The following is a 13,949-nucleotide window of genomic DNA, read 5'->3' as shown; positions in this document are numbered from 1 at the left end:
CTGAGAGCCGCAACAGCGCCCCCACTGGAGCCAGGGAAGGTAAATATATCAAGCCTTGTCAGGCTTGTCGAGGGAGGATTGCCGGAGACTTTGAGGGAGCCAGCGCTGGATTGCCTGCAGCTACAGGGGAGGGGGAAGCCTCATTGGGACCATGAGGCTTCCCCCTCCCAAGGTGAGTACCCCCCAGGGGACTTTTTTTTATTACGGAGCCTCTTTAAAACTTTATTTTGCACACAATTATTTCACTTAAAGCCATGTTACATATTGAAATTTCAGAGCATGTTTTGATTTTTAACAAGAAAGTCTTTCATGTTATGCCAGCTGTAACACTGAAGTAAATGGGACAGAAGTCTACTTTGCTTGATGGCTTTCAGATTTTCATGCAGCAAGCTGTAGAACAGAAAGGCTCTTCTGAGCTGAGTAAAAATGGACTACATAAGTGATTCTGCAAATCTTGCCTGGGTATTGAGTGTCAGCTGTTAGATGATAGAACTTTTCAACACTGAAGTAGGTCATTTCAGAATGTAGCGGGGTTTGCTGAAAGTTTGGGGAACTGGTGTTTGTGCTTTTGCAGTTCTGTCAAGCACTCGCGGCAAAACTTTTTTTTTTTTTTTAAATAATACAGTCACATTTAACCTCTTGACGACCAGCTAACGCCGATTGGCGTAAACTGGTCGTCTGCGGGTTTCCATGGAAACGGCCTTTCCATGTCCGTTCACGGAGGCTGTCTCCGTGAACAGCCGGAGAGCCGCCGATCGCGGCTCGCCGGCAAAATGTAAACACGCAGGGAAGAAATCCCCGCTGTTAACATCATACGGCGCTGCTGCGCAGCAGCGCCGTAAGGCAGATCGGCGATCCCTGGCCTCTGATTGGCCGGGGATCGCCGTCATTTGATAGGCTGAAGCCTATCCTACAATGCGCAGGACGGATATCCGTCCTGCGCAGCTCAGAGAGGGAGGGAGGGGGACGGAGCGCCGAAAACGCTGCGGAGGGGGGCTTTGAAGAGCCCCCCCGCAAAGCGCAGAGAGCCAGCGGCGATCAGACCCCCCCAGCAGGACATCCCCCTAGTGGGGAAAAAAGGGGGTAAGTCTGATCGCCCTGGCTAAAACCTGATCTGTGCTGCGGGCTCAAGAGCCTACGCAGCACAGATCAGACCGAAATCCACTGGTCGGCAAGTGGTTAAAAAAAATACTGCAGTTGTGTGCCCTTGATTTTAATCATTCCAACATCATTCCAATAGAAATTCACTAACCTTTCAGAGAAACTTCATTATGGTCTGATGGGACTCAGGTAAGGGTTGGAAACATTTGCCACCAAATAGATGATATTTTTTAAGAAATAATGTCCAGGTTTGCTAGATCACTTACGTTCTCAGGATAAATAAAGTTTAAACTTTTTGCAAAATATCTGTTACAATGCTACCTACAGCAGACAGAAAAAAGAATGACCATCTTCAAAATATTGATATTTTGTTGTTTTTCAGCCTGTTTTCCAGCTATGTTTTATCACCACATTTTATTACAGTCAAGTGAAAGATATACTAGGATTTATTTGATGCTGTTCCTGGAGCATTCAGTTTTTGGTAGTGCAACTGAAAGCAAATAATCAACTATGGTGGATAGGCACAGTCAAAGTATCTCAGGGATAACGTAGAATACTGGCATAAATAAGTCAGGATGGCAAATGAATTGTAAATAGCTTTAGCAATCCTTAAAAGCACAATAAAGTTTATAATTAAAAGGGGAAAGTGTTGGAGGCTAACTCCAAACTAGATGGAAAAGAGAAGAGGAAATTGGTTGGAGAGGCTACCAAGAGGCCTATGGCAACATTCAAGCTGTGAATATGACAACAATATCTAACGTGCCCCACAAATGAAGCTTGTATGGGACGGCTGCAGGAAAAAAGCATTAAGTCTCAATTCTAGAGAACCCGAGGTGGGTTTGTGAAATCATATTAGGACACAGAGGCATGTTCTGTATACAATGACCAGCCTCAGTCCTTTCATTGTTCGTCCAGCCCCCCTGGCTTCCCTCCCCGCCTTTGTAAGCCGATTGGAGGCAGCTTACAGACGTGGGGAGGGAATGGACACAGAGGCGGGGGAGCGGCGGTGACTGACAAGCAGAGGTAAATAGCAGGCTAGCGACAATCTGCGCATCAGTAGCCTGGCGCTTTTTTAAAGGGGGACTGCAGTGCCGGGGGGGAGGGAGGGCTGGACGCACAATGAAAGGACACAGAGGCTGGTCATTGTATACAGAACATGCCTCTGTGTCCTAATATGATTTCACAAACCCACCTCTGGTTCTCTTCAATTAAGCTTACACTTGAAGACACCTTGAAGATTCTGAGGCCAAAGGGAAAAAGTGCTATGGTCAGATGATACCACGATCATGCAATTTGGCCTCAATACCAAACAGCATATCTGTCGGAAAGCCAATATAGTTCGCTATGCAAAAAACGCCATACATACAGTAAAGAATGGAGGCGGTAGCATTCTGTTGTAGGGATGTGTCTCTGTAGCAGGAACTGGGCATATTTCAAGATAGAAGCAAAAATGTATGGAGCAACTTACCTTAAACTTATTGAGGAAAATCTGCTGCCCTCTGCCAGAAAATTGTTAATGGGATGAATGTTCATCTTGCAACATGACAGTGATCCAAAGCACAGCAAAACTGACTACACAGTGGCTGCAGGAGAAAAGGGTGAGTGTCCTTGTGTGGCCTAGTCAGAGCCCAGACTTAAACCTAATTGAAATTCCATGGAATGACTTGCCAGTTGTCCACCGAGCTTGAACTTGTACAGTTCTGAAAAGAATACTGGACAAATACTGCACTATATAGATGCACGAAGATGGTAGAAAAATATTCCAACAGACTCAAGGCTGTATGTAAAGCAATGTGAGATTCCACAAAGTACTGCTACGGGTTGATAACCTATAACCATCTCAGTCTTCATGTTTTTTCTTTATTTTTATTTTTTCTTGAACTTAGCTGTTAGAAGTTGAACTAAGGGAAGAATTATTTTTGTGATTGTGTTATTCACATTCCAAAGGAAAAAAATGGGAATATTTTGAAGGGTGTGATTCTATCCTATACCCGCTGTATGATCACAGGTTCTCTTTAAAAAGAAATATGGGAATTGATATGGTAAATTCTGCTGTATTTGTGCAGGACTCCTGCCCTGCTCAGCTAATTACTCTTAGAGCAACATGGGTGTTTGGACAGTGTCATGGCAACAGTGCTTCAAATAGAATACACTGTCTACTGTTGCCGTGGGTTCCATTTGAGCTTTTTGTGAGTTTTGGAATTTGTTCACCAGTTGCAGACGGAAATAGAAACATAATTTTAATGTGAAATAACTAAAATGCTTCTACAACACCTATCTATATTTATGGCAACTTTATAAAAAAAGGTGGAATTTTCATTTGGCATTGCCCTACTTGAGGAGCTGTAATCAAACTAACATAATTATAAATTAATATTGTAAAAAAAATAAGAAATTGAATTAAAGAGAACCCAAAGTGGGATTTAATTATGTTACTGGGGCACAGAGGCTGGTTGTGCACAGTAAGACCAGCCTCCGTTGCCCCATGGTGTGCCTCCATGTCCCCCCTGCGCGCCGCTATACCCCCCGCAGCGCTGGTGACACGCAGCGCGCCGCCAGCACAATGTTTACCTATGAGCTGTCAGTCAGCGCCGCTCCCCCGCCTCCTCCGCATCGGCGCTACCCGCCCGCGTCACTTCCCTCCAATCAGCGGGAGGGAAGGGATGCGGGCGAGTAGCGCAGATACAGAGGAGGCAGGGGAGCGGCGCTGACAGACAGCGCTTAGGTAAACATTGTGCTGGCGACACGCTGCGTGTCGCCAGCACTGCGGGGGTATAGCGGCGCGCAGAGGGGTCTTGGAGGCACACCATGGGGCAACGGAGGCTGGTCTTAGTGTGCACAACCAGCCTCTGTGCCCCAGTAACATAATTAAATCCCACCTCGGGTTCTCTTTAAAGCATGCAGTCAATGTTTGCCCATTGTAAAAATCTTTTCTCCACCCGATTTATGTTCTAAAATTATTCACAAGTGGCAGCATCTTTAGTACTGTACTGGCAAATGATCTCTGCAGAACGGTCATTTACTGAGGGCTCTAAAGCCAGTAAAAAAATATGTCTAGTCTCCCAGAATGCTCTGGGGGAAAGAATTTCACATAATAGACCTGCTAGGCCAAACCTCAGTGGGAGGGTGGGGCTAAATACCAATATATCGTAATATATAGATAAAGAAAGTGTTTCTGATGCTAAACTCAGGAAAATTACCATGTGTATCCTGAATGATTTACAGCCTTCTACTATACAGTATGTTACAGTATCTCTTTGAGAAGTCTCTCTGCTAGGAGCAGTGTATAGCTAGATGAATGTTCCTTTGACCAGCTGAATTTAGAAGGGCGTCAGACAGCATCACATAGAACTTGTGTACAGTATTTTTGGACAACAATTTCAGGATTTAAATAAAAATGATTGTATGTATTAATGGACACCTAAATTTCAGGCTGTCTACATTGAGAGCCATTCTGTGCTGTTTCGGTGAGTGAAGTTAGACGTGTTAATCAATTTTCTATTTTTCTCTTCTGTTTCAGAGTACTCAGCATGGCAGTTTTTGGAGAGCCAGAGAAGAACAATCATTTGATGGGGCTGGCCTTGGCAAAGGCTTCTGGGAAAGTGGAGATCCAGTACATCAAGAAAAAATGGTCCAAGACACAGCCAAATGAGTTAGAGAAATTGCAGTTAATACTGCAGGAGGTTCTGTAGCAGTTTAGAATATTGCCATTGATGCCAGAGATATAATGCTGGACGCACATGCGACAGCCTGATTCAACTAATGTCTGTACAATCTTCTAGCCATACATCTGTGAGTCTGATTAAGCAGTACTAGAATCAGCACCCGGGCCTAGGTAAAAAGCAACAAGGTTGTCTGCTGTAATTTGCCTTGGCAAAGGGGTCAAAGTGTCTCTGAAACATTATCCTATTTTGCCATGTGATAATACCTTATTGTATTCTACCTAAGCCTGGGTACTAGCTCTACAGTACAGTTTGTTGTCCCGCTGTTATCCCTCATGAGGAATGGCTATGGACTCTTCTATCATCTGTTTAAAGTGTACCCAAGGCGGATACAATTGGTACAAATGGGACACAGAGGCAAGTTCCCATCTAAAAGAAATGCTTCTGTGTCCCTTCCACGCAGCTCTCCCTCTCCCCTGCACCCCAAAGCCCTCTTTGGATTGCAGCAACAAGGAGCTTGTCGGGAATCCTAAAGGGGAAGGGACGTCCTTAGCAGGAGAGGCACTCCTGTATCACGCCCCTTCCCCGCCCCTCAGGCCATCCTACTGGCTCTCCACTGCCTTTCTCCTGCCCCTTTTTCTCCTCTCTGTGCTCTTTGTTCTTGGTGGAGAGCAGAGAGCTGTCTGTGCAGCGCTGTGACCCCAAAGTTCACAAAAGTGAAAGTAGTTGCTGGTGGACAAACGGAGTGACGTGGGACATTGAGAAGCAGCTCAATCTTCTCAGGGAGGAACGCTGCTTCTGGTAAGTATGTTTACTTTACTATACTGTTCCGCCTCAGGTTCTCTTTAAGTAACAACTCACAATACATATATTGCCGATTGTGGACCCCCAGAAGATTCCAACGAGAGATGCTTGGGTTCCAGCCAAACTCCTCTACAAGCGCGAGCATGGCCACAATGTGCCTGCACAAGAACGGCCACACCTGCGCAGTGACCTGGAGCCGCTCCTGCACAAGCAGCATGTGCTACTGCGCGGGCAAGCAGCCACCATCGTGCAAGAAGAGGTGCGCAGTCACTTTGTGCAGGACGTCGGTCCCAGGCAGCAGCGGAGGACAGCACGGGGAGCCTCTATAATATCCAGAGGCTTCTCTCTCCTTAGGTACGTATTTGCTGTTTTCCCCTAGATTTAACTTGGTTGCGCTTTAAATTGTGTACTTAAATTAAATTTAGCTGAAGTTACATAGTTGGCAAGTTTGCCAGACACTGTAATCAGATCGTCCATGAGTGAACAACATTATGCTGGCTACATATATGGCAGATCTGATTGGTTAAATCAACAAAAAATACACCATCAAATATGTAGTACAGGGTCCAGTGTAATCTTATTGACTGATATAACGTTACACTAAATTAAACAAACCAGAACTCTTGTAGGATCAGCACATGTGAGGCAATGGAAGAGATATATGCCTTTATTTAATTAACTTCTCTCCGGAGTTTTCTCACAGGAAGTGTTTTCACACATTTAAAACTCCATTAAAGCCCTTAGTTTATATGAACATACTAAAAACTAAATTTGATGCTATAGTACTTTTTTTTGTTACCTACGCTTTAGTACTTTTTAAAGGATAACTTAGTGGTAATTATTTTTCACAAAGAATGTTTAATGTGTGTATGGGGAGTTGTGCGGATGCTTACCGCACCTTCCATGCCCCGGCGTCTCCCTCTGTTCTCCTGTACTGATACACATCATCTTCTTCCTGGTGAGCGTGGTGGGTGCCCTCCGATCCAGACATACTACGCTGCGCATGTGCTGTATGTCCGCTTGGGCGCCTTGACACTGGGCTCCCTGGTGACCCCATATTACGTACGTGCGTTCACAAAGCGCCCAAGCGGACATACTGCGTATTCCCGGCATGTCCGGTTTGGAGGACGCCGACCAGGAAGATTATGTGGATCAGTAATGGAGAACGGAGGAAGACGCCGGGGCACGGGAGTTGTGGTGAGCATCCGCACAACTCCCCAAACACACATTAGGCGTTCTTTTTGAAAAATAATTACCACTAAGTTATCCTTTAAATGGCTAGGTGCTGAAAAGTTATTTGTTAGATAAGATGAAAACTGTATCTCCTGGTAGAAAAGTTAATTGAATAAAGGTCATAACCTACAAATGTCATACTTGTACATAATGATCTATATTTCTATACGGTAGAACGTTGTAATGGTTAAATTATTGTACAATTTTTCATATGTATTTTTATACTGAATGATACATTTTGTACTGGCACTTATGCACTATAATAGTTATGAGCACCCGGCCATTGATTGGTTGGAAAGACTTCAGCTTCTGAGAAGCTGAATATATTAATATTTCTTCTCCATGCTGTACTGTGTGTCTTTTTGCTTTTTTATTGATGCTACAGTCATCCACTGTCTTCTCTTTGTTCTCGCTCTCTGAATGCTGAGATATCTTTGTCTGAGTTTGTGGCTTGGGCCACCAGCTCATGTCGCTTCCACAGAATTGCACTTGTCTTTTAGTTTAATGGAAACTTAAAGTAGACCTGTGGCTTGTGAAAAGAATGAAATCAGATCCTTAACTCAGAAGGGGGAAGCCTCCGGATGCCAATAAGGTTCCCTTGTTCTCCTCTGCAGCCCTGTTCCAGCTCTGGGCCTTCCCGAAGAGTGCCCTTCCTGTGCACTAGCACCATCCCGCTGGGGCTCTAGTGGAAATAGCCGAGCCTGATCGGGTCTGTGCTACTGCGCAGACAGCTCCCGCCTGCAAAGTAGCGCGGACCCAGAGGCGTTTCTAGAGCGGTGCAGGCATGGCTTATGCCATGGGCGCTACAGCTCCATGGGCTCCATGCCTGCCCCTGTGCCTCCTGTCACTCAAACCTCAGATTAGATTAATTATTTTATCTGTTGAACATGTCTACTTAATTTATGCATGTAGAGCTCACTTGGCTTAGTGCTAGAAAAGAGGGCAGAGAGAGTATAAGAACAGATATTTTCAAAAAAAAAGTAACTTGAGCAATATTCTGAGGCAAAAAACAGAGGCAACCATAACACATGTGCATGAGAAAGGATGTTTTTGTTTTTTTTTAGGTTGGAAGTGGTCTCTGACCAGGAGTGGCGCTAATGTTAGTGTTTGCCATAGGCTCTGCATTGCCCCGATAACGCCCCTGCTCGGACCCGATCCAGTTTGGCTTTTTCTGTAGAAAGCTGAACGGGACAGTACTAGTGCACTGCAGGAGCTGCTAACAAACTCATTTTGGTAGAGTCCCAGTGCTGGAACGGGGCTGAGGAGGAGGACGAGAGAAGCATCTTCATGGCCGGATTTCAGGCAAGGCAATGGCCCAGGGCTCCAGGAAGCAAGGGGGTGGCACACTCCTGCAGTCAAGCTGGCAAACATGTGAACTGCAGCAAACGTGGGCAGCTTATTGTATGTGACCTGAGCTGTCACTCATCCTCACCGTCGGCTGCTCTTCTAGTCCAACTCCGCCGTCCACCCTTCTCCAACCTATCCGAGTGGAAAGCATCGATTTGGCCCATAAATGGAATAAAAACTAGAACTATTCTGATCATTTCAGATGTAGTCAATTTACAGAACAGATGATAAAATGATTGACATTTGTAACAATATAACAATTGGTAATTTGTAGTTGATTGCCACCATCAACAATGTCCAATCAATTGGAAGGTTGATCGTTCAGTAAAATTGCATGTTTAATAAGAATCTTTAAATACATTGATTACTGGGACCAATAAACGTGTCTGTGGAAGGGGGGTTTGCTGTTTGTCAAGGGGCGGCTGGTGATAGTAGCCATGGGCGGTAAAAAGTACAAATCCGATCCTGAGCATCCTTAGAATTTAGAGGCTTCCCCCTCTAAGTAAGTACCCCCCTAGGGGTGCTACAGGTACACTTTAAAGGGTGAAAAAAGGGAGGCTACCATCTTTATTTCGTTTAAAAAAAATGTCAGTTTCCTGGCTGTCATGCTGGCCAGAAGTATTTTCTGAGTCCTGCAGACCTGCCTGGAACATGCATGTAGGGAAAGGAGCCCAATTGGAGACATAGATAGTGTTAGTGGACGTGGTACGATTTGAGAACAGTAAGCAGCTGCCCAACCTTAAATCACACCTGACCCTGGGTAAGAATGTTCACACCTACCTAAGGTAAGCACAGAGGTTTGTTCATGCTGGATTCAGATACCTCTGTGCCCTGTCCTTTCCTCTCCTCATGCCCTCCGGTCCCCATAAATACTTATTATTAGTGATGAGCAACGGGTAAAAAACGGCTTAAATCCGAATGAGTTTCATTCGGATGTCATCTGGATAATTAATGCAGGTGTGCGTATGGGTGGTGATTGGGGGGGGGGGGTGTTAAACGTACCCAGCAGCCTTCTTCTTCCGTCCCACTGCGCCTCCCACGCTGCGGTCCAAGCGGCGGTCACGTGACTACAAACACTTCCTCTTTCCGGGTTTAAGGAGGAAGTGTTTGTAGTCACGTGACGCGGCTTGGAACGCCGTGTGAGAGGCACCGTGGGACGGATGAAAGAAGAAGGCTGCTGGCTGGGTAAGTTTAACACCCCCCCCCCCCCCTCACCCACATGCACACCTGCATTAATTATCCGGATGAAATTCGAATGAAACTCATTTGGATTTCATGCGGTTTTTACCCGTTGCTCATCACTACTTCTTAAGGGATTTTCAGACAGGAAGAAGGCGGCTTGTGGGAATGTTCCCTCCTATTATCCTCCAATTCACACCTTTTCTGCATGCCATTCATTCCTTGGCTCTTCTGGGAGAAGAGGAAAAGGAACAGAGGACGCACAGAGGTATTTTGATCCAGCCTGAACAATCCTTTGTGTTTACCTTAGTGTACTTTTAGTCCCCCTGTACAGCATTGCTTTTATCCCCATTCTCTTCCACCTTAAAGTAAACCAGAGACAAACTAGTATAAAAGATTTATACATAGCTGGGGCTTCCTCCAACCCCCTCTGCATCGATCGCTCCTACAATGTCTTCCTCCGCCTTCTACTGGTCCTGGTAGAAGCCCCGTAAGTTTTGTAAGTCGGGGTGCATGCCCGGCCGGGTACCCCTCCGCGCTCCCGTGGCTACAATCACTCCATGCCTGCGCAGTACTACTGCACAGGATGCTCCCAGCAACGGGAGTGAGACGGGGATGCACGCGGCGCACTTCACATGCGCCAACTGACCCTGACTTGCCAAACATACGGGGCTTCTACCAGGACCAGGAGAAGGCAGAGGAAGACGTTGTGGGAGTGATCGATGCAGAGGGGGCTGAAGGAAACCCCAATTATATATAAATCTTTTATAGTTTGCTTCTGGTACACTTTAAATCCTCTTAACTGCAGCCATGACAGGCAAAACGTATACTGGAAGCTGCTTCAGTGAGGTTGGTTGTCGAATGTTCTGTGTTTTTCTCCAGATAAATTCATCGTTCTCCTGACCTCAGTTTGATTAGGCAGGATGGTGCATTGTTTAGGATGGCTGCACCATCCTTTTGAGGCCTCTTGGACACTACTTGCAATTCCAATTATTTTATTTTTTTATACGATCCAATTTTTTATTACCATTTTAAAAAGTACTTCGTGCTGCCATGTTTTTTTAATCTGAATCAAAAATCGGATTGTATAAAAAAAAAAAAAAAAAATCAGAATAGCATGTAGTGTACAAGAGACCTTAAGTAGACTGAATTCTGTGACTACTGGATATATCTTTCAATACTGTATTTTTATCTGTTAAGTTATTTTTATATACCATATGCCTAAAATTCTGTTACTGTTTCAGTTTCTGTTTACTTCTTCCCAAAAACCTTCAATAAAAAATATTAAAAAATAAAAAAAAATGAATTGTCGCTTCCTATGTCTCTCTTAGGCATCAAACATGGAGGCACAAAGTGCAGAAACTCATCAATGTTTATTATTTAATGGCCCAATCCAATAACCCCCCAGGTTTGTTTGTTTTTTTAAACAGACATCCTCGGGACAAGAAATGAGCAACAGTATTAAAATGACTTGGCAATTTTAACTGTTCCCCACTCTGCAAAAATGTTTTATTTGTTGATGTCTCTTTCACTGTTGGAGAGATTGCCTCATTTCCTGTTTGGGCAGGAAGTGATGGAAATGCTCACAGGTGAGAAAACTGCTAGAATGAAATACAAAAGCGGTTATACCCTTTTCCACCTATTCACAACATTCTGAGCTTTAAAATGGAACTTAAATTTCCCGGAAAACTAGCACCTCTATTGAGTGTGAAAATATAAATACTTTATATTCCTGCGTATAAGGCTACTTTTTAACCCTTGAAAATCTTCTGAAAAGTAAGGGGTCGTCTTATACGCCGGGTGTCATTGATGCCGGGTGATACGCCCAATCCTGTTACCGCTTTCAGATCTCGCTGCTGAGGACTGTAGTGAAGTGGCACAGGCATACATATGCGAGATCTGAGAGGCAGAGAAGGAGGTAAATGGGATACAAGGGTGGGCCAGAAGGGTGAAAGAGGCATGTTTTATGGGCACATCGCAATCTAATCTTCCATACCGCTCTGATAAACCCGGGAGACAAGGAGAGCTGACCAATCCACTAAGGGAAAGGGAGAGTTGACCAATCCACCGGTCAATCGCCTATATACTGGGTATCACATACAGTACAGCAACAGTATCTGTTCATAAATAGCACCAGTATATGATTTTTTTTTTTATTTAGTATGTGTAGGAAGAGGTAGTCTATACAGTGAGTATATCCCAAACACTATATTTTAACTGGAAAAGTTGGGAGGTCGTCTTATACGCCGGAATATACGGTATATTTTTGTAGTTACAGTATATAACCTTTTTGTGTGTGTAATTGTGAGAAAAGCTGAGCTCATTATCCTGAAGCCATCTATATACAGGTTGGTTGTAGCCTGATCATACAAATGGTTTGATGTTTCTTAAAGCAGACCTGAACTCAGAACTTCCCCTCTAAAATATAAGCAACAGCATAGTAACCTTTAAAGAAAAAAACAAAAATATATTTGTTACAGCTGATAGAAATCCTGCAATAAATCTTCAGTGTGTCCACTTCCTGCTTTCATGGAAGCAGCCATAGGGTTAACATCTTGTGTTTACAAATTAGCTGCTCTGCTGAGGCAGGTGAGATTCCTGAGCTGAGATTCGGCTGATAAATTTCAAATTACACTTGTGATTAGTCACAGATGAGGGGGAATGAGACAGTCTGAATTTTCCTGAATACATACAGGGTGCATTTCTCTATGTTTTCCTTCTGTCCTGTGCAAGAGTTCAGGTCCACTTTAATTGAAGAATGATCAGTTAACGCCAGCATGCTGCATTCCATTGACTCTTTCACATCAGCCGTGCTGGTTTTTCTTACTCTACAAGCACTAGTTTTATTTCCCAGGATGCCCTTTTCTCTAGTGGCACATCTCTGTTTTATGTTTAATCACTTAACACGTTGATGTGTCAAATATGTGATTTCCTGTACAAAATAAAGTGTAAACACATTGACACGAATTGATGAAACATTTTTGTTTTCTGTTTCAATATATTGAATATTTTTCAATGAAAACTGAACATAACAGGAAATCATCTATTCATGAGAGATACAGTCATCTACACCGAGGGCATAAAATCAGTGTCTAAAGGTGGCCACTAATGATACAATTTGTCAAATGATTATTCGTATGAGCAATCAGAAATTATCAATTGGGACCACTAAGTAGCAAAAATATCCTAACCAATTCGATCAGATTGTCGGGATTGATCCGAAAATCAGGTTGATTTCATTAATCCGATCAGATTGGTTAAGAGATTTTCATCTGCAAAACAATAATTTGTATGTTGTACGTTCATAAACAATTATTTGCTGAATTTTATCATTAGTGGCCCCCTTAACAGAACTCTCATGACTATTACATGGTTGTCAGGCAGCAATTCAGCCTTCTAACCTTGACCATAAAGGAACTCCATCAAATCAAGTGTTCTAAAATGACAATGTACAATTGTTTATAACCAGTTACATTTTGTCTGCTCTCTTCAGACACTTCAGTCAGAGACAGGCAGCTGCCAAGAGTTTTCTCTCACACACAGGGTTAGCAGATGCACTGTGAGGGAATTCCCCCCTCCCTTCATGGTTAACTCTGCTGTCCGATTTGAGCAGACTTGCCATCAGTTAAGAGTGAAAGGAATTTGATACAGTAAACAAAAGAGATAAGCAAGTGAATTGTATACATCATTGTTTACCAGCACTTTAGGAACTCTCTGAATCCCAGGTTAAAAAAACATGTTAATCAATAGTGTTCCTTTAAGTGCTTATAGCAACAAACCGAATCCCCCCCCCCCCCCACCCACCAGCTGCCAGCAAGTCCTGTAAGATGAATTTTACAACAAATGCAGCTAAATACGTCAACACAAACCTTCAAATAGGAAATGGTAGGACAGTCTACCACATGCCATGGTAAGAGCCAGAGAGAAAGAGAGAATAAGAAGGGAGAAATCTTTGCAGCTTTCTGCTTAAAGCAGCAGGGACAGCGATACTATCCCAGAAAAAAACAACACCTATATAAGTAGATAAATACTGTACTTGTTCTACTTACATAACGTATGCATTGCACTGTCAATGCTTTGATTTAAGTGAATTTTACATAGTAAATAAAGATAATACTGTTCCAGGCATTTTCCATCTTTACTGCCTCTGACTGAAGCCAATCCTGATGTAATTTCCTCCCTTACTCTTTCTCTTCCTGAAATGGTGTATGCATGGCCATCCTTCCTCCTTACTGAGCTGTGTACTAGAGACTGCACTGTCACATCTAGCTTGCTTTGTAAACATGTGAGCACAGCATAGATCGTATTTTAGCAGCTTCTGCAGATGGATGGTGTATTTCTCTTCTCAGCCTACTGTCACACAGAACTGCCCTCAGCCAATCAGTGAGAAGCAGGAATGTAGGAGGGGAGATAACAAGCTTCCCTCTTCCCAGCAATTACCAAAAAGGGGCCAGACTGGCTGAGGTAAGATTCATTACAGCCGAAACATTTATGATTATATTGGAATGCTTGCAATGTAGGGTCATGATGTAGACTACATAATATACACAGAGCAATGGGTAAATGGATTTTATGGATAAATGGATTTTATAGCTGACAATCCTGCTTTAAAGAGAACCCGAG

At 43.7% G+C, this 13,949-nt stretch overlaps 1 protein-coding gene across 2 annotated transcripts in view; it reads left to right on the top strand.

Moving 5' to 3' along the window:
* The window catches only part of DYNC2I1 (dynein 2 intermediate chain 1), a 119,124-nt gene extending 112,381 nt beyond the window's left edge, over nucleotides 1–6,743 (top strand). For both annotated transcript variants that reach the window (XM_068235842.1, XM_068235841.1), the window contains exon 22: nucleotides 4,622–6,743. In XM_068235842.1, coding sequence (XP_068091943.1) covers nucleotides 4,622–4,793 — 172 coding nt within the window. In that variant the 3' untranslated portion in view covers nucleotides 4,794–6,743. The remainder of the gene's footprint in view (nucleotides 1–4,621) is intronic.
* The last annotated feature ends 7,206 nt before the right edge of the window (nucleotides 6,744–13,949 follow it).

The sequence above is a fragment of the Hyperolius riggenbachi genome, chromosome 5, assembly GCF_040937935.1.
Source record: "Hyperolius riggenbachi isolate aHypRig1 chromosome 5, aHypRig1.pri, whole genome shotgun sequence".
Lineage (NCBI taxonomy): Eukaryota > Metazoa > Chordata > Amphibia > Anura > Hyperoliidae > Hyperolius > Hyperolius riggenbachi.
This window is presented reverse-complemented; position numbering and strand designations above follow the sequence as displayed.